Source organism: Neophocaena asiaeorientalis, unplaced genomic scaffold, assembly GCF_003031525.2.
Source record: "Neophocaena asiaeorientalis asiaeorientalis breed wild unplaced genomic scaffold, Neophocaena_asiaeorientalis_V1.1 scaffold474, whole genome shotgun sequence".
Classification (NCBI taxonomy): Eukaryota; Metazoa; Chordata; class Mammalia; order Artiodactyla; family Phocoenidae; genus Neophocaena; species Neophocaena asiaeorientalis.
In genome coordinates this window covers 482,681-501,752 of record NW_020175391.1, presented here as the reverse complement: position 1 = coordinate 501,752, position 19,072 = coordinate 482,681, and the positions used below count along the sequence as shown (strand labels likewise).

Here is a 19,072-nt window from a genome sequence, read left to right as displayed (position 1 = left end):
TAATAGAAGCATTCCTATGAAAACTTTTTATTTTTCTCAATAAAATGAATTTTTTTCTCTTATTAAGTAAAAACAGAATTGTGTCCTGTAACTAAATTTAAATTTCCTTATGTTTCTTTATCATTTTATTTTTCCCTTTAAAACAATAGAACCAAACTTAATCACTAGCCAATTTTAGTATCTTTATTTGTATCTCACCATATGGAAAGCAGTTAGAAAAGGCTACTGTAATTCCTTGCCTGAAATCTTATTTTTTGTTCATTTTAAAAGAAAAACAGATACTTTAAAATATGAATTCCATTTGTGATCCACTTTATATTTTTAAAAATTATCTTTTGAAGGTTTTCTTGCCCAGGGTATTAGGGTTTTACAGTGAGCAGTTGATTTGGACTCCCCCGTCATAAAGGATTTCTTTGACAACATGATAGAAATAGTCAATAAAGAGAACTTTTAATAATGAGTAGATGCCAGGGGCCTGACCCCTAGATGGGTTACAGCATTCCTTGGCTTGACCTTAGGTGATAATAAGCGATGAACTGACTTCTGAGTAAAGATGAGGTTTGCTTTATTGAATAGTAACTGTATCATGGTGAGGCAAAAAAAGCTCATCACTGCTAAAATTTAACCTATGAATTGCTGCCACTTCTAGCCAGTTACCCTACAGGGTAACAAAAAATTTGATTCAGAAGAATTTCACTAGAACCAAACTGCAATGTACTATCATTGAGATATATGCATAGCCTTGGAAAAGACTCATTTGATTAGTAAGGAAGATTTTTTTTCATACCATAAAGAGAAAAATCTTCAGAAAGTAAATAATTTCTCCCCCTTTTGTTGTCGTATTACAGCTTTTCATTTGGAAGGAGGATCTAGTCTTTTTATATCCTTCTTTCCTGACCTTGAGTAAAAGATCTCAAATTCCATTAATAACACGTAGTAAGGACAACAAATATTCATTAGAGAAATGAAGAAAAAGAGTTCTGTTTGAAGCAGTATCGAATAGTGGCTGATAGCTTGAATCTTTGATGGCTTGGGTTTGAAAATGATTCTTAACCACTCCAAGTCTTAGTCTCTTTGTCTGTAAAATAGGGGGAAATATCAGTACTTACTTCAAAGATTTTTGTGAGGGTGTAATGAGCTAATACATGTAAAGCACTTAATACGGTACCTGGTACTTACAACATTCAATGAATATTAACTATCGCTATTTTCAGTATTATTGTTTGATGGTACGTTCTCTTTTCTTTATGGCATATGAGACATGTTTTTTAATTCACTCATGATCTTGGAACTCTCCCTGATTTTAGAAGGGTTTTTTTGCTTCTCGTTAAAATTGTAAGAAAATTGTTTTGGACACATTGAGCTGACAATTTTATTTTTACCAACTAAGAGTAAAAATGATCCTTTTCTCTCTAAACTATCATTTGACTAGTATTTCAGAAACAGTGTTGACCAGCCGAAGACCTACACCAAAGCTAAATTTGACTAGTCATTAAGTAAAAGAATACTGACTCATGTATTTACCAGTTAGTGGAATTGGGTCCTGCCTACTTTCTATCATTTTTCCTAGATAAGCTCTTTATAGTCCCATAACACTGTTCTCTCAAACGGTTAGATTAGACTCATTATTTAATCATATCAGCATGTTGAAGGCTTCTACCAATTTCATCTTGCTGTTCTAATCTATTGGCTTATAATGCTATTCATTGAGTGTTTTACTACATTACTGTGATAGTTGATAACAAGGTACAGATCCTGTTCTTTAGGTTAAATTAAAGCAAAAAAAAAATGGGGACTATCTTTAATTGTAGACTTCAACTGTAATTTGTACAATGGTTTAAAGTATTGGCATGTCGTTACGAAAGTTTTTTCTTGTACTGCTATATCATAGTTTTGGTAGAAGAAAACAGAAAAGTATAAAAGTAGTCAGCCCAAAATAATGGAAGAATCTCTAAATATCAGAAGAGAAGAATGTTTTTTAATCAATGTCTTTCGAATGAACATTAGCTCCTTTTTGAAACTTGACCTTCAAAGATAGTGTTTTTGCATTTCTTTTCCTATTTTTCATTGGGCCTACACTAATGTTAGAATTCAGTGGAAGATTTTTGAATCCCATTTTTTTTTTTTTTTTTTTTTTTTGCAGTACGCGGGCCTCTCACTGTTGTGGCCTCTCGCGCTGTGGAGCGCAGGCTCTGGACGCGCAGTTTCAGCGGCCATGTCTCACAGGCCCAGCCGCTTCGCGGCATGTGGGATCCTCCCGGACCGGGCACAAACCCGCGTCCCCTGCATCGGCAGGCGGACTCTCAACAACTGCGCCACCAGGGAAGCCCAAATCCCATCTTCTTAAGTGGACAATAGTTTTCTGTTTCACTCTTTATTCAGCCATTGTTATTATGTAAGAGTACTTTTCTCCCTTGATTATCTCAAGGTTTATGGGAAATTTAATAAGAAAAGAGATACCAAAAAGTTCATTATATAATTCAGTCATATTTCCAACATATAAATACCACTGTGTAACACATACCTCCTATGTAATTAAAGTCTTTCAGATTCTTTTTCTCCTCTTCTCTGGTTAGTACCCTGGAATCTCAATATAATGTATGTCACTGTCAGTCAAGTTGATGAGTCAAGTAGCCATGAGGGAAATAGTTCAAAATTAAGTCAAAGGATAACATGGGATCCAGGCAGACAAAAAGGCCCTGCTTCTTCAAGGACTTATATAGCTGAAAAAGAAGAAAGAATTCAGCTTGTATCTACAGGTTTCTTTTCATGAGGGAATAGATAAGTCTAACTGGAACACTGACCTGAGCCATGGGTTGGGTCCTAAGGGCTCAAAAGTAAGCAAAGTACTCTACTCAGCGTAGTCTTGGGCCAGATCTGGGCTATTGGATCAGAAGGCCTCCCATTGAGGGAGAGCTAAGAGTCAAGCCGGGGACTCTAAATACCAGTACCAAATCTCAAGGATTAGAAGTGGATTTTTTAAATGGGAAATAGAGCCAAGAGTCAAGATTCAAGGAAAGGTAATTAGAAAGGAGCAAATAGGAAGGGTATAAACTGATTACTGCAAATAGTCTTTGACTGTCCCCATACCAGTTTTTGTGGGTTTACAGTTACTTGAGTATCTCAGATTTGCTTAGAAGTAAAGGAACAGGTCAGTCAGAAATTGAGTAGATTTGAGGTAAAAAGAGAGTGACTTGCAAGGGCAGAAAATGAAACATTGTGCCTATAAGAAAAGCAACAACAGAGATCCCAGATGGATGTTTTAAACTTATGCCAGGTTGACTGAGATACATATGAAATTGTGTATTTTTACTTGATAATTAATTTGTGTCCTGAACTTTTTCCATATTATAGTAGAAATTAGTGGAACATTTAAACAAATATTCTAAATAGTCTGTATTTAGTCACTGCTGTGTGGAAACGTTACCACAAAAGGAAAAAGAGGTAAGGAAAATTTTATGACTGCAGGGTTTAAATCTGTAGAAGAGAAATTTATTCCTTTTTGATCCTGTAAGGATGATGGTAGTGCAATGTTCACCTAAAAAGCAACAATAAGAATCCTACCCAGAGAACTTTGTACTTGAAAGCTACCTGGCAGGTTCCCCATTTCATCATAGTCCCTCTTTAGTGTGAAGAAAAGAGTTCTTAGTCATGAGACCTGGTTGTTGTGAAGTACTAAAAAGACAATGTATGTAAATGAATCTTGTAAGTTGTAGAGTACTATACAGATGTTAGTTGTTATGTCCTCAGAATCCAGTGCCCTCCAAGGCTCTTACTAGTCTTTCAGCCCAACTCATTTCTTTCTCTGATTTCCATATTCCTATTAATAGCATCTCTTTCAGTCTCTCAAACTAATTCCAAAATTTAGTTTTTAAGACCTTTTATAATTGATCCCTCAGTAACCAGATGAGCTTCTCTTTACTTTGTGTCCCCTGTCCCCCATTGCACTGATTTTAAGTTTTTGGTTTTTGCATGCATATGTTTCTGTTATAATACCACATATGTGTTCCTGAAAAAGCTTCACATTCTGCAAAATCATGCACTAAAAATAAACAAAGGTTACGGGAAAATAGGGTTATAAGCAGATCACTTAAAATTTATATAACTAAAAAAGAGAAAGAAAAATCTATATAACTTTGTAATCAGAGCCCTGATAAAATAATAATCCTAATTAAAATGCTAACAGAGTTAAATTTCGCCGGCATTTGCACCTAGAAATGCACTCAGACCATCCTTTGTGGTTACTCCTGGGGCTCATGTTTTATTCTTCAGCATATAAGGTCTCAAAAGTATTTGCTTCTCATAGAGACTTGTGTCATCAAAATTAAAAATACGATATGGGGATATCAGTCAGTTTGGGGTTGTTTTGTTTTGCTTTTTAACACAGAAATATCTTTGCATCCTTTTCATTTGTACTTGCCCTTTCCCCACGTAGCTTAACATTGTGGAAAGCACAGCAGTTCTTAAAGCTACAAAACCAGTTACTTCTAAAAAAAACACTTCTGTAGGATTTTCATCTTTCTTCCTTAACATATTGGTAAAGCTTCCTCTTTAAAGAGGAAACTTGTGCCTGATCTTTTCTAAATATTAACTTGCTGAAAATTTTACATGTAAACCAATATGCCTTCTGTGTTATTCCCATAGTTACCAATCTCGTAGAGCTAAGTGCATTAAGAAACATACTTTATAGCAGAATGGAACATACTTGTTTTATCCCCCTTTACCCCATTGTCTATGAACTCACTGAGGACAGAAACTGTCTCCAGCTCATCTCTGTGTCCCCTCCAGTGCCTGGCATAGTGCCTTTTGCTTAGAGGGTGATCAAAAAGTATTTGGGGCTTCCCTGGTGGCGCAGTGGTTGAGAGTCCGCCTGCCGATGCAGGGGACACGGGTTCGTGCCCTGGTCTGGGAGGATCCCATGTGCCGCAGGGCGGCTGGGCCCGTGAGCCGTGGCCGCTGGGCCTGCGTGTCCGGAGCCTGTGCTCCGCAACGGGAGAGGCCACAGCGGTGAGAGGCCCGCGTACCGCAAAAAAAAAAAAAAAAGTATTTGTTGGCTCTAATTAATTTGTTCTGCGTAATAAATATAAATCTATAGTATAGGGAAGTCCCTTAATGTGAGGACTGATACAACCTAAACATGATTTTGTCTAGCTTCCTTTGCTATCAGTACCTGCCCTCTTAGATCTTACATATTCAGTTTAGAGATTATATGCTGTTACATATTCATATCTCTGTAAGCCATGTTGAGACATATTGTTATACATGATGCTTCTTGGAGATTAAGCCCAGTCCTCCTATGTAAAATTCTACCAAATTGTCTCCATTTCACTGGTCGGTCACTGACACTAAAAAAGGCAGTAGAGTTTTACAAGTCAACTGGTCAGTTCTCTTCTGTGCTGTATTGATTGAAGTGGTAGAAATAGTGGTGGAAATAGTATGTGTTCCTTATTTCAGTGAGGAAATTGCAACCTTTCCTACATGAGACCCTGGACCATCTCAATCAAAGGAAAGAAAAGGGGAAATAACGATAGTTAACTTCATATTTGTCTTAAAGCAGTTACAGTGAGAATTTATATCCTTATTTAATTCTTATCTTAGGCAAAAGGCATTTAATTTTCTGTAGTTGAAACGGTTGCTAAACCTATGACTTGTACATTGCCATAGTAGTGATCTTAGTCATATGTAGTTTAGTCAGATGTATCACTACCATTCCATAATTATTAGAACTAAGATATTATACATCACGCAAGTGACGGGAGGATAAATATTAGTTCTCTCTTTTTTCAGAATGTAAAGAGGCTCCTGCAGAACCCCAAAGTGACAGAGTTTGATGCCGCGCGCCTGGTGATGCTTTATGCTCTACATTATGAGCGACACAGCAGCAACAGCCTACCAGGATTAATGATGGACCTTAGAAATAAAGGTGTTTCTGAGAAGTATCGAAAGGTAACCAGATTTACATATTAATCCCATCAAACAGGAACCAAATTCTAGTATTATAGCCTTAACTCTGACAAGTGATGTCATACTGTTTTTATTCACAGAAATGTATAATTCTGTCCTCTCATGTTTTCATTTCCTTAATAAAGTTATTTTCTTCCTGTTCCACAAGCAATAAGAGGTTGTTTCTCTTTTTTTTTTTTTAAAAAAAAAAGCTTGTGTCTACAGTTGTTGAATATGGTGGTAAACGGATCAGAGGAAGTGACCTCTTCAGCCCCAAAGATGCTGTGGCTATTACCAAACAGTTCCTCAAAGGATTGAAGGTATGATATCTCTATGCTTTCCTAAATGAGAAACAGTTGAAGTCCCTGAAGCTGAGAGTGAATGAATATGATCTTCAAAGTAACTTCAGGATTGCTGCTGATCTAGTACTATGTCAGTTAAATGAAATTAAAGCAGACATCCTCTTGAAAACTTTTTCTTTAAATACTTTCTGTATTGGAATGCATCATCATTGGCCCAAATAGCTGAGAAGGGAATAATGAGATATTTCCAGGAAATACCCAAGAGTAAAAAGGCAGACAGTTCTGTTAGTCATAGCTATTTTACTCCATTTGTTTAAGATTTGTTAGGTTGTTTTTCTCTGATGGAAATTAAAGATGAAGCAAACAATTGTAGATCTTTTAAAAATACTAACCTATTTTCTTAAAATGGTTAAAAATTAGTTTTAATCTGCTAGCCTTTCTTATGTTTCCTGAAATTTTTCCATTTTCCTGAGTGTTTCTAGTCTCCTTTGCTACATAGTCCTTTTATTTGCTCTACATGTCATATAATATTTCCACAAAAGGAAGGGTGTCAGTGAAGAGATAATAAAGGATTTAAGCAACTGCATTTTAAAAATTCCTTTATAATAGCTAACCTTAAATTACAGAGTTTTTTCATAAGATTAGAACATTTCTAATTGATGAAAATAATTAACTATAAAATTCTCCTAAAATTCCTGCTTGACTCTTGTCCCATGAAATCTCTATTGAGTACATGTCCTTTTCTGATGTGAGTATCATTAACTGTTATATTGCAATTTCCAAAAAAAATGACGTAAGAACCATTTCCCCCTGTCTTAGGGAGTAGAAAATGTATATACTCAGCATCAGCCTTTCTTACATGAGACCCTGGACCATCTCATCAAAGGAAAGCTCAAGGAAAACCTGTATCCTTATCTAGGCCCCAGCACACTCAGAGACAGGTAAGATAACAAAGATATTAATAGTAAAAACCAGAGACACTAAGAAAATAGGAAATTTAGGGTAATGTAAAAGACTACAACAAAGGTTATATCATTCTAATCTTCCTTCCCCAGTTGTTTCAGTTCTAAGATTCTTTTGGTTTTACATGTGTCAAAGTTAGATTTAACTTCCCCTACTAAGCCTGAAACATTGTTTCTTTTAGAATAAAGAAACAGATGTTTTGGAGAGCCCCAAATACTATGTCCTGTCCTTTAGTCTCAGACCAGTTTACTTATGCCATTTAAGGTTCAGTTCCATGGCATCTAGCACTTGGAGTTTCAAACATTAAGGCTGAAAATAGATTTGCTGCTTGATTACCATCCAGAGCAGGTTGTTACTATTTTTGGTGAGGACTGGACTTTGCCAAATGTGGCCAGTATATAAACTGAGACCTAATTGACAAAGGCTTTTTGTCACACAGGAGAAAAGGATGGCTTTCTTTTTGGGTATTAACTGAAGGAAGCAATTAATTGTCATTTTAATCCAGTGGTTTGTTAGTTTTAATAAAAACAAAAGTTATCCAGAACAGCTTACATAGGCCAACCTGAAATTTTAAATATACACAAATTCTACCTAGTTATAAATTATATTCTTGTGTATTTTTTATTGGGACCACATATTATAAAGAGCCTAATATATGTAGCTGAATCCTATTGGATAGATTAATGTGAGAATTGTTACTGTTGGTATAATTCTTATACTTTAGCTAATCATAATCTAAGGCCTTGGAAGAATAGTGTTTTATAAATGTAATGAATTTCTGAAAGGAGAAAAATATTTTGAGGTACATAAATAACTCTTGTATGATAAAATATATTTTTTCACGTTTTTCCTTTAAAAAAAAAAAACTCTGTAATTTGGTAACAGAACAGAAAGAAAAATAAATAAATAAATCTTTTTAAAAATCCAAGGTTGAGAAGCAGAACATCTGGGGTTAAATTCAGAGAGTATACTCATTTGGCATCAAAATTTAGAAATGTCAGCTAAGTGGGTAAGAATGAAAACCAGCCCAAAGCTATTCACCTATCTGAGATGCTTTTTGAAAGACAGTATAACTCTATTAAATAGCCTTCTAATTAACATGATAAAAGTAAAAATATTAATTTTCTTATGAATTTCATATAAGAATTATTGAATAAGAAATTAGCCACTTATTGCTAAAGGGACATAATAGACCACCAGAAGAATATTGTGGATGATTAGTTATGAGAGCAAACCTTTCTAATTTGGGAAATTCATTTCCAAACAAAGTTCAAAATGAGGCTCTTCCAACAAAACACACATTCATCAGTTGTCAGCATCTGTGGGCATTTGTCACTATTACCTAAATATATATATAGTTAATTATTCAGTTACTTCATCCTTTTATATAACAAATATTTGAATGCCTTCAATATGTCAAGAACTGCTGGGGAAATAGAAGTGACAGGAAAGACAAGGTACCTGCCTTCAAGGAACTTACATGAAGGAGACAGACAGTAAACTAGTAAAGAAATTTGAATATAATTTGAATGAGATAAGTGCTATTGAGGAAATAAATAGGGTAATAACCTACAAAGTAACTTTGTAGAGGTGGGGAAGGCTACTTTAGATGGAGAGAACCTCTCTGAAGAAGTGATACTTAGAATGAGCTTTGAATTACAAGAAAGAACCAATCTCATAATGATTAGGAGGAAAAGCAACACAAATAGAGGGAACACCAGAACAAAGTCCTTGAAGAAAGAGAACTTGGCAAGTTCATGGAACAGAAAGAAGTCCAGTGTGGTTGGACCATAACAAGTAAGAAAATAAGAAGTTGAGAAGATAAGTAGGGCTGGATCATATAGGGTCTTACAGGCTCTGGTAAAGAGGTTTTTAAAATTTTTAAATGTCATAGGAACCCACTGAAGAGCTTTAAGCATTCAAGTGACATAAACTGAATTATGTATTAAGAGATCACCTTGTGGGGAGAATGGATTATTGAAGACAAAGTTAGAAGCAGAAAAACTACTTAGGAGGTGGCTGCAATAGTCCAGGTAAGAAATGAAAGTGCTTTGGATAAGGAACCTAGGAGAGAAGGTAGAATCAATAGACTTATTAAATGGAGTAGAGTAATGGGACAAGGGTAAGGGAGAAACCAGGAATAACTCTCAGGTTTTGGGGGGAAATCAAGAGTTTTGTTGTTAAATTGCAGATGCCTGGTAGATAATCAAATGGAAATGTTCGATGCTAAATTGGGAGTCAACAAGATTTTGGTGATTTAAAGCCATGGGACTAGACTAGATCACTTAGGGGAAAAGAAGAGGACGCGGGACTAAGCACTGAATAGAGAATTGGAGTCAACAATGGAGACTGAAGAAGAGACAGAAAGATAGGAGGAAAACCAGAAAAACTTGGTGTCATAAATATCAAGGAGTGAGTGGTTACCTGAGACCAGTCTTCTGAGACATAAAAAAGGTGAGGACAGGGCTTCCCTGGTGGCACAGTGGTTGAGAGTCTGCCTGCCGATGCAGGGCACACGGGTTCATGCCCCGGTCCGGGAAGATCCCCCATGCCGCGGAGCGGCGGGGCCCATGAGCCATGGCCGCTGAGCTTGCGCGTCCGGAGCCTGTGCTCCGCAATGGGAGAGGCCAAAACAGTGAGAGTCCCGCATACCGCAAAAAAAAAAAGGTCAGGACAGTGAAAAATCCATCAGACTATTCCCCAGGTTCAGTGAGTTTGGAAGCCAAATTAGAGAGGGTTACAAGAGATAAGACAAAATGGAGATAACAAACAGTATGTAACACTTTTTAAGAAGTTTTGCTTGAAGGGGTCAGAGAATGGGATTGTAGCTAGAAGAGATTGTAGGCTCAGGGGAATGAGAGATTCTAAAGCATACTTATAACCTGATGAGAATTATCCTAAAGAAGGAGAAATAGGTAATGCAGAAGAGAAAGGACAAGACTTGCAGAAGTGAAGTCTTTAGGAGATCTAGAACACAAGCAGAGAAGATTTTGATAGGAGCAGAGGTACTTCTTTCACTGTAACCGCTTTTTTTAAAAAATAATTTATTTATTTTTGGCCACATTGGGTCTTCACTACTGCGCGTGGGCTTTCTCTAGTTGCGGCGAGCAGGGGCTACTCTTTGTTGTGGTGCACGGGCTTCTCAATTGCGGTGGCTTCTCTTGTTACAGAGCACAGGCTCTAGGCGCATGGGCTTCAGTAGTTGTGGCATATGGGCTCAGTAGTTGTAGCTCACGGGCTCTAGAGCACAGGCTCGGTAGTTGTGGCTCATGGGCTTAGTTGCTCTGCAGCATGTGGGATCTTCCTGGACCAGGGTTCGAACCCACGTCCCCTGCATTGGCAGGTGGATGCTTAACCACTGCGCCACCAGGGAAGTCCCCACTGTAACAGCTTTGATGTTGAGAACATGGGGCCATCTTGTTTGATTACTTCTATTTTCTCAGTAAAATATGACATCAAGTTATCAGGTAAAGTACAGGATAAAAAGAGAAAACATTGTAAAATTGTTGTCTTGTAGGCTTGTAATCAGATTTACTAGGGAAATGTAGTAGGACTTCTGGGCACGACTGAGTGCCCACTGGAGTTCTGTGGTCATTAATTTAAAATACAGCCCATGAACCTAGTTGTGTGGTTTTCTCTAGCAACTTTTAGCTGCACTAGATTAAATGAGGAGAAGGCTGATAGCTGGGTCCAACCAGGATTTTAGGAAACAAAAAAAGAAGGAGGGTATTGGATAGTGAAAAAAATATTGTTGAATGAATTGGAGGTATCGGTGAGGTCAAAGAAATATTACAGTAGCAGCATTAGCATAAGTGAATTAAAAGTTGAGGGAGTGGTTATTAGAGAAAGAGGTCTTCAATTCAAGATTTCATATTGTGGATACTTGTAATGCAAAAATCTATGTTATAATCATGGATATTGGTGGCTGTGAGGGATGAAAGAACGAATCATTGTGGGTGAGGAGACCAGGATGTGAGATGAGTAATCCATGTTGGTGTTAAAGTCACTGAAAATCTTGAAAGGAGCAGGAATGAAAAGGAGGACAGTAAACCAGAGCTGAAGTCTTCAGGGAATAAGAAAGTGACCAGGAAAGGAGGTCAGGAGAAAACAGTGCAACTATATCATAAGCTTCTAAGATAGTGGAAATTTTGAAGAAGGCAGAGAAATGGTTATGAAACCATAGTAGGGGGCACAGAGGATACCTATGCCACCTCCTGGCCCTGTTTAACAGAAAGAAGAAAGAAATTGTTAATAATGGTTACCTCTGGATACTGAGACAGTGGTTAGTTGTATACATATCTATCCTTCCCACTAGGTATTGTAATCTTGAAGTAAGAACTATGTTTTATTAATATTTGGGTTTTTCACAATATTTAACACAGTGCTTTGCATATAGATGTTCAATAGATATTGTCAGATTTCTTATGTAGGCACCTGTAGTAGTTGATACGACAAGATTTACAGTTGGGAAATGTAAACTAGAGAGTAAATTTGGTTGATGTTACCAGACAATTTCGACTTTCGAAGTTTGCCTGTACAGTATTTTGGCTCTGTATTCACTTAGACCCACCCTCAGCTCTAGGCACCGTCTTCACACTGGGTTATCACATTTAAAAGAGTCATTGATTTTAGTCATCTTTATGGTTAACTTAAGTCTCATCATGATAGAACTTCTTCGTTTTTTTGTTATTGTCATATTAGAAGATATCAAAGGAGATCTGGCAAGAACACAACTTTGCAAAACCAGGAACAGTTGTAGGGATGTTTTAGCCCTTAGCTTTAAGTTAGTGGTTAACCTGTTTGGCAGTATAGCTATATCCACAAATTAGGTTTGCTCTTTCTCGGCAGATGGGACTCCCACATATCCTATTTATCAGGCTAGATTTTTTTTTTTCTCGCTCCAGAATTGCTTCTTACCCCTGATAAAAACAAGCAACTTAAACATTTGGTGAGAAAAGGGAGCTATCTGGTCATGCATTCCAGAATTAGTCAATTCAAAAAGGAAGTACTCTTTCACATTTATACAAATTTAGTAGAATCTTGTTGTTTTTGTTTCTATGAAATCAGCAGTCCTTTCTCATTGGCCTTTTTTCCTACCGTCAATGCTCATATGATCTTTACTACCTGTAAGTACTAGATTCAAAAATTTGAATTTTAGCCATAAGTGTAACAGCCCACAAAGTAGGTAAAATACTGCCTCTTAAAAGTTTGTTTTTCTGCTTAACTGAATGATTAACGATTAAAGTAATGATTTCCAGAGACACTATGTGTGAAAATTTTTTATTTTTCTAATACAATAGGATATAAATTGGTTGGGTTCTCAAGGTGTCCTTGTATGTATGTGTGTATATATATATACACAGCATGAACAGACTGCTGTTTTCTAATGTTTGCTGTCTGCATTAATTAATGCTTTTGGTTGCTATGGTGAATTACAGAGCACAGGAAGATGTGTACAAAGAATTGAACTTGTGTATTCCACTTAGCTTCAACCATCATATAAAAATGATTTACTGTATGTTTTACTGTTGGCCTCATCAGAACATCTACTTTTAAAATTCACCAGGGGAAGGAATTAAAAGGAAAAATGTCAGGGATGTTTTTTTAATTTTTTTTTTCACCAATGTTCCTCCTTAAGCCAGCCTGACTAAGTAGTAGGAGGCTCAGGAAAACATTTATTAATGTTTTCATAACCAAATGTGACATAGTCATCTTTGTTAGGTACACAACTGAGTCAAGCTCTAAGAGCCTATCCCTACATGTAAGTTTTGTCGTTACACTGATACAACCTACACCCACAGTTACCACCCGTGGCATCTTCTTCCCTCTCCATCACTATGAAAATACTCTGGCACCCTGAAATTATCAGACTAAAGAATAGTGTTCTCTGGCTATGTTAGAAACCTGCTTGAATTTATTCCTTCCTAGTTCTTGCCTTTTTTTTTCCATAAGGAAGATATATACTCTAGAGGCAGGTGATAGGCAGAGGGCAGCTATGGAAAAGCAACATCATTTTCCAGGGTGATCCTTATTACTCCACTCAGCTGCTTTTCTTTTTTTTTTAAGATTTATTTATTATTTATTTTATTTTATTTATTTTTGGCTGCGTTGGGTCTTAGTTGCGGCACGTGGGCTCTCTTGTTGAGACGCGCAAGCTCAGTAGTTGTGGCGCATGGGCTTAGTTGCCCTGTGGCATGTGGGGTCTTAGTTCCCTGACCAGGGGTCAAACCCACGTCCCCTGCATTGGAAGGCGGATTCTTTCCCACTGGACCAGAGAGAAGTCCCTTAGCTGCTTTTTAAATTGACTTACCAGATCAAGAGCTCAAAACAAAAGTGTTACTGTCTAATTCTTCTCATCAGTCACTGTACCCCTGTAAGGGAGAAACCTGCTTCCCTTCTTCTTAATGGAGTATTCTGTGTAATTCATGAGTATTTACTCAAGATAAGCTGCATAAAGGGTCTCAAGCTAGATTTGTCCCTCAACATCAAGAGCACTGCTTATGGAATGTTACTGTAAAAAATACTCATTTTCTGGCAAAAAAACTCATTTCAGGTTTGAGGATTTTATTGTTTCTGAATACCGTAACAGCCTTTTTTTTCCTCCTGTTTTCCACCTAGGCTGACCCTAGATAGTTACAACACAGACCAAACTGTTGGTAGAGTGTCCTCAGTCTCCTTGATGGCACATTCTTATAACACTGGAATTTTTTTTCCCAAAGAACTCATTCTTTAATGAATATTAAACCAGTTGGGACTGCACTTCAGAAGCCACTATTATCCCAGATCATTGGTACCTCTAGAACCAATATAGTGGGAAGATTTAAAAATATATATCCTTAGAAATTTAGTGTATATTCTTGAGGGTAGTACTATGGTAAAAGTTGCAGGGACTCATATCAGTTTTTAAAATTACAACCAATTGTAGTTTATTTGATCTCTTTCTTATGAAATACACCCCTAAAGATCCTGACAAGAGCTGAACTTGAGTTTTAGATGTTCATATTCCCCTTCCCCTTCTGTAGAAATATTAGTAAGAATTGAAACAACACATACCAGATGTAGAAAAAGACAAGAACCTGTATTTTGCCTGAATATTCAGTCCCCAAATAATTGAGAGTTTATCATACTTGGTAGAAAACTATTGCTATCACAATTATACAACTCGTCCTAAGCAAATGACCTTTTTCAGCAAGAAAAAGCTGGCCAGTAACTGGAGGCAAATACTTGAAGGAAAAAAACCTTGATAGTATAGAAAATTTTAGTCGTTCGTGAACAGTGGTAATGCTTTCCTATAAGTTTATAAAGAACCTCTTTCCCTGCAGCCTAAAGCACCAGATTAATATTGGATTAATAATTTAGGCTTAAGGCTTGTATCTCTTCTCTGTGCTACTAGAGGAAATCATACAAATTATAGATTAGGGCCACTACAAATTCACTGTTTCTCACTTCACTTGGGCGTTCAGGGATACTCAGTCAAACTTAGTAGTTCTCTCTCTTTGTCTCATTCACTACATCACTTTAGAATGTTTTCCATAATGTCTAAGTCACCTGACCCACACCAGTGTTTCCTGCTTCACAGTGGAAAAAATTGAGTCTGTCAGACATTAGCTCCCTCAGTGTCTAGCCCCCATGTTTGTAAACTTAGTTACATATATCTACCTAATCTCCTTCCTTCATTCTAAAGGAAATACATCCTCTTTTCCAATTCAGAACTAACCTCTCTGCCAACACTCGTTTTAGACTCCTACCATCATTGAAGGAAGCCTTTCTCTGTAATTACTTGCACTTTCTGTAATTATTTCCACTTTCTCTCCTCTCTCTCTTTCTTTCCCCCTTCTTCTCCCTCTCCCTCCTTCCTTCTTCTGTATTTTCAGCTTGTCTTCCTCTAATTACTTTTCCACAGACTACACGCATACTCAAGTTTCTCCTGTTAAGTAATGTATTTAAAGCCCCTGAGCCTGGATTCTCCTCTAACCTGTCTTCTCTTCAGTCAAGCTTCTTGGATAAAGTCGCTATCTTCACTTCTCACCTCTTCAATCCATGTATCCTGGCTTCTTGCTCCACTATAATACACTGAAACTCTTCTTGCAAAATCACATTGCAGGAATGTGCACAGTGGTCTCTTTCAGTCCTCACTTATTTACCTCACTACTGCATTTAACACTTAACCATTCTGTTCTTCAAACTCACTTGTCCCTTGGCCTCTCCCTCTGGTTCTCCTCCTACCTTTCTGACAGTTTCCTTCTCAATTGCCTTTGCTAGCTACTGTTCTTGCTTATCCTGTAGATGTTAAAGACTCCTCCCAAACTCTGTCTTTTGGTTCTCTTCTCATTCTACATGATCCCCCTAGGTAGAACTCGTCTATTCCCACGGCTTCAGCTGCCACCTGTATTCAGGGACATCATCAGGTCTCAATGTCCAGATGTCTGGTGGACATCTCCATTGGGATGTTCCACAGGTATCTCAAAAACAGCATGTTTTTGTCTTAATTCAGTCAGTCTTGCTTTCTTTGTTCTCAAACTTAAACCACTATACCTAGTCACCAAAACCAGAATACTTGAAGTTATCACAGATTCTTCCTTTATCCTCATCCTTCACATTTAATCATTGACCAACTACTGAATGAAGAGTCTACATTTTTTGTGTCTTCTATATCCAGTCCTTCCCCTCCACTTCTGGTATTTCTTTAGTTCCAACTTTTATCACATCTTCCCAAAAGTCTTACAGTAGACTTTTGTTCTCCAGGTTTTCCCACCAGCAACCCCCAATTCGTTCTCGCATAGCTGCCAAGATTTTCCTTCAGAAAAGCAAGTTTGATCATAGTAACCTGTTAAAACCCTTCGGTGATACCCCCATGGCCTATAAGATTCAAGATTCTCCCTCTCTTCCTCTCACTATATCTGCAGCCATAAAGGAGAAGTTAGGATGGCTCCAAAGTTTTGTCCTAAGCAAGTGAAAAGATAGGTTGGCCATCCACTAAGATGGGGAGAGCTATATGTGGAACAAGCCTGGGGGAGAGGATTAGGGATTTGGACATGCCGAATTCAGAAATAAACTAAACAGCCAAGTAGAAATGTCGATTAGACAGATGCTTAAGTCTAGCATTTAGGAGAGCAGTCTGGGCTGGAGATAGAGATTTGGGAGTCATCAGCAGATAAATGTATTTAAAAACCACAAAACTGGGTGAGATCATCTAGGGAAGTGCATTTCAATAGAACTTTCTACAATGATGGAAATGTACTATATCCGTGCTATCTAATAAGGTAGCTACTAGCTACATGTGACTATTGAGCACTTGAAATATGGCTGGTTCCACTGAGGAACTGAGTTTTTTATTTTATTTTAATTAATTTAAATTTAAATAGTCATACGTAGCTAGTAGCTACGACATTACACAGATATAGGGAGTAAGTGTAGATCAAGAAGAAAGGAGGACCGATGAATGGGTTCTGGACACTCTACCATTAAGAGGTTCAATGAGGGACTTCCCTGGTGGTCCAGTGGTAAAGAATCTGCCTTCCAATGCAGTGGACGTGGGTTTGATCCCTGGTCAGGGAACTAAGATCCCACACGCCGCGGGGCAACTAAGACCACGTGCCACAACTACTGAGCTCGCGCGCCACAAACTACAGATCCCACGCTCTGGAGCCCTCGCACCACAACTAGGGAGAGAAAACCCGCATGCCACAACTAGAGAGAATCCCGTGCGCTGCAACTAGAGAGAAGCCTGCACACCACAACAAAGGGCCAGCGTGCCACAACGAAAGATCCTGTGTGCCGCAACTAAGACCCCACACAGCCAAAGAAAAAAAAGAAAAGAAATAAAGAGATCAGGGAGATGAGATGAGACCATGAAGAGACACTGAAAAATGTCAACTAATGAAGTAAGAAGAAAACCAAAAGAATGTGAGGTCCTGGAAACCAAGTAAAGAAAGTATTGAGGAGGAGCAAGTGATCAACTTAGTTTAAAAGGACCAAAAGCCTTGATAATACACAGTACTGACAGGATGTGGAAAAATAGGCACTTTCCTGAATTGCTAATAGAATGACATCTGTAGAACACCTTGGAGATACCTACCAAAATTTAAAATGCATAGTATGTCCACACAACTATATATAAAATGCAGTTTATAGACTGTATATAAAATATATATTAAATATATACATACATATGCATGTATCTTATAATATGAATATGTAAATTTGTAAATATATGTATATACACATAGATAGTCTCTCTGAAAGGATATTCATAAGAGATGAGTAATAGTGTTTGCCTCTAGAGAGAAACTGGGGTGTAAGAGGACTAAGGTGAGAAGGAAACTTACTTTTTTTTTTAACAATATGCCCTTTTTTTATATTATACCATGTGCAAACATTTATCTAGTCAAAAACAGATATTTTACTTTATAATTTTTTATTTTTTTTTGGCCATGCCGCATGGCTTTCAAGATCTTAGTTCCGTGACCAGGGATGGAACCAGGGCCCCCTGCAGTGGAGGCACAGAGTCCCACCCACCAGACTGCCAGGGAATTCCCCAAAACAGTGTATTTTAAAGTAACAAAAAATGATTGCAGAATATATAACACTATGGAACACTTAAAGCATCATGATGCTAAATACATTGTTTCAGGTGGGTAGATTCAAATGAAGCTTACCTTGTCTTAAAATGTAGCATTTCAAAGGCATGATTTTAAGTCCCAAGTTCACATAGAAATGTCATAATTGACTCTGCTAGATCAATTGCAAAATAACCACCCCTTCATTTTTGGGAGCCTTTGTTGGGTATCTCTGCAATTCAGAGATTATCTGAACATTCTTACATTTATTTTTTTAAGTTTTTTTTTAATTGAAGTATAGTTGATTTTCAATGTTGTGTTAATTTCTGCTGTACAGCAAAGTGATTCAGTTATACAAATATATACATTCTTTTCCATTATGGTTTATCACAGGATACTGAACATAGTTCCTTGTGCACCTGGTTGTTTATCCATTCTATATGTAATAGTTTGCATCTACTAATCCCAACTTCCCAGTCCATCCCTCCCCCATCCCCCATCCCTCCCTTGGCAACCACAAATCTGTTCTCTATGTCTGTGAGTCTGTTTCTATTTCATAGATAAGTTCATTTCTGTCGTATTTTAGATTCCACATATAAGTGATATCATATGGTATTTGTCTTTCTCTTTCTGACTTACTTCACTTAGTAAGTGATAATCTCTAGGTCCATCCATGTTGCTGCAAGTGGCATTAGTTCATTCATTTTTATGGCTGAATAGTATTCCATTGTGTATATGTACCACATCTTCTTTATCCATTCATCTGTCAGTGGATATTTAGGTTGTTTCCATGTCTTGGCTATTGTGAATAATGCTGCTGTGAACATAGGGGTGCATGTATCTTTTTGAATTATAGTTTTGTCTGGATATATGCCCAGGAGTGGGGTTGCTGTATCATATGGCAACTCTATTTTTAGTTTTTTGAGGAACCTCCTTACTGTTTTCCATAGTGGCTGCACCAGAACATTTTTAAATAGCCACAACATCTGATTCTGTTTTCATGAAGTCCCACAAGAACAAATACTCTCTCAGTTAGTGATTCCTTCAAGGTGTTTTAGAAAGAGACAGAGAGACAAACAGAAAGGAAATGTAGGGTTGGTTGTTGGGTTTCTTTCCATGATTTATACATAAGCATGTACATCCTTTGACTAAAGGTATTTCTATTTAGTTTTTTGCTATAACCTCCAAAATGGTTGCTTCTGCTTGATGTCATTTTAAATAATGGCTGGTAAGTGATTTAACAAAATTATTTGCCTACTAAGATTAAATAATTTTATCTTCTCTTGGTGGCATGAGAAAAGAAAA

At 37.3% G+C, this 19,072-nt stretch overlaps 1 protein-coding gene across 3 annotated transcripts in view; it reads left to right on the top strand.

Annotated features, from left to right (window-relative positions):
• Positions 1–19,072, top strand: part of VPS45 (vacuolar protein sorting 45 homolog) — a 62,621-nt gene that overhangs the window by 17,406 nt on the left and 26,143 nt on the right. For all 3 annotated transcript variants that reach the window (XM_024765790.1, XM_024765792.1, XM_024765791.1), the window contains exons 11-13: positions 5,788–5,946; positions 6,156–6,263; positions 7,065–7,186. In XM_024765790.1, the coding sequence (XP_024621558.1) occupies positions 5,788–5,946; positions 6,156–6,263; positions 7,065–7,186 (389 nt within the window). The remainder of the gene's footprint in view (positions 1–5,787; positions 5,947–6,155; positions 6,264–7,064; positions 7,187–19,072) is intronic.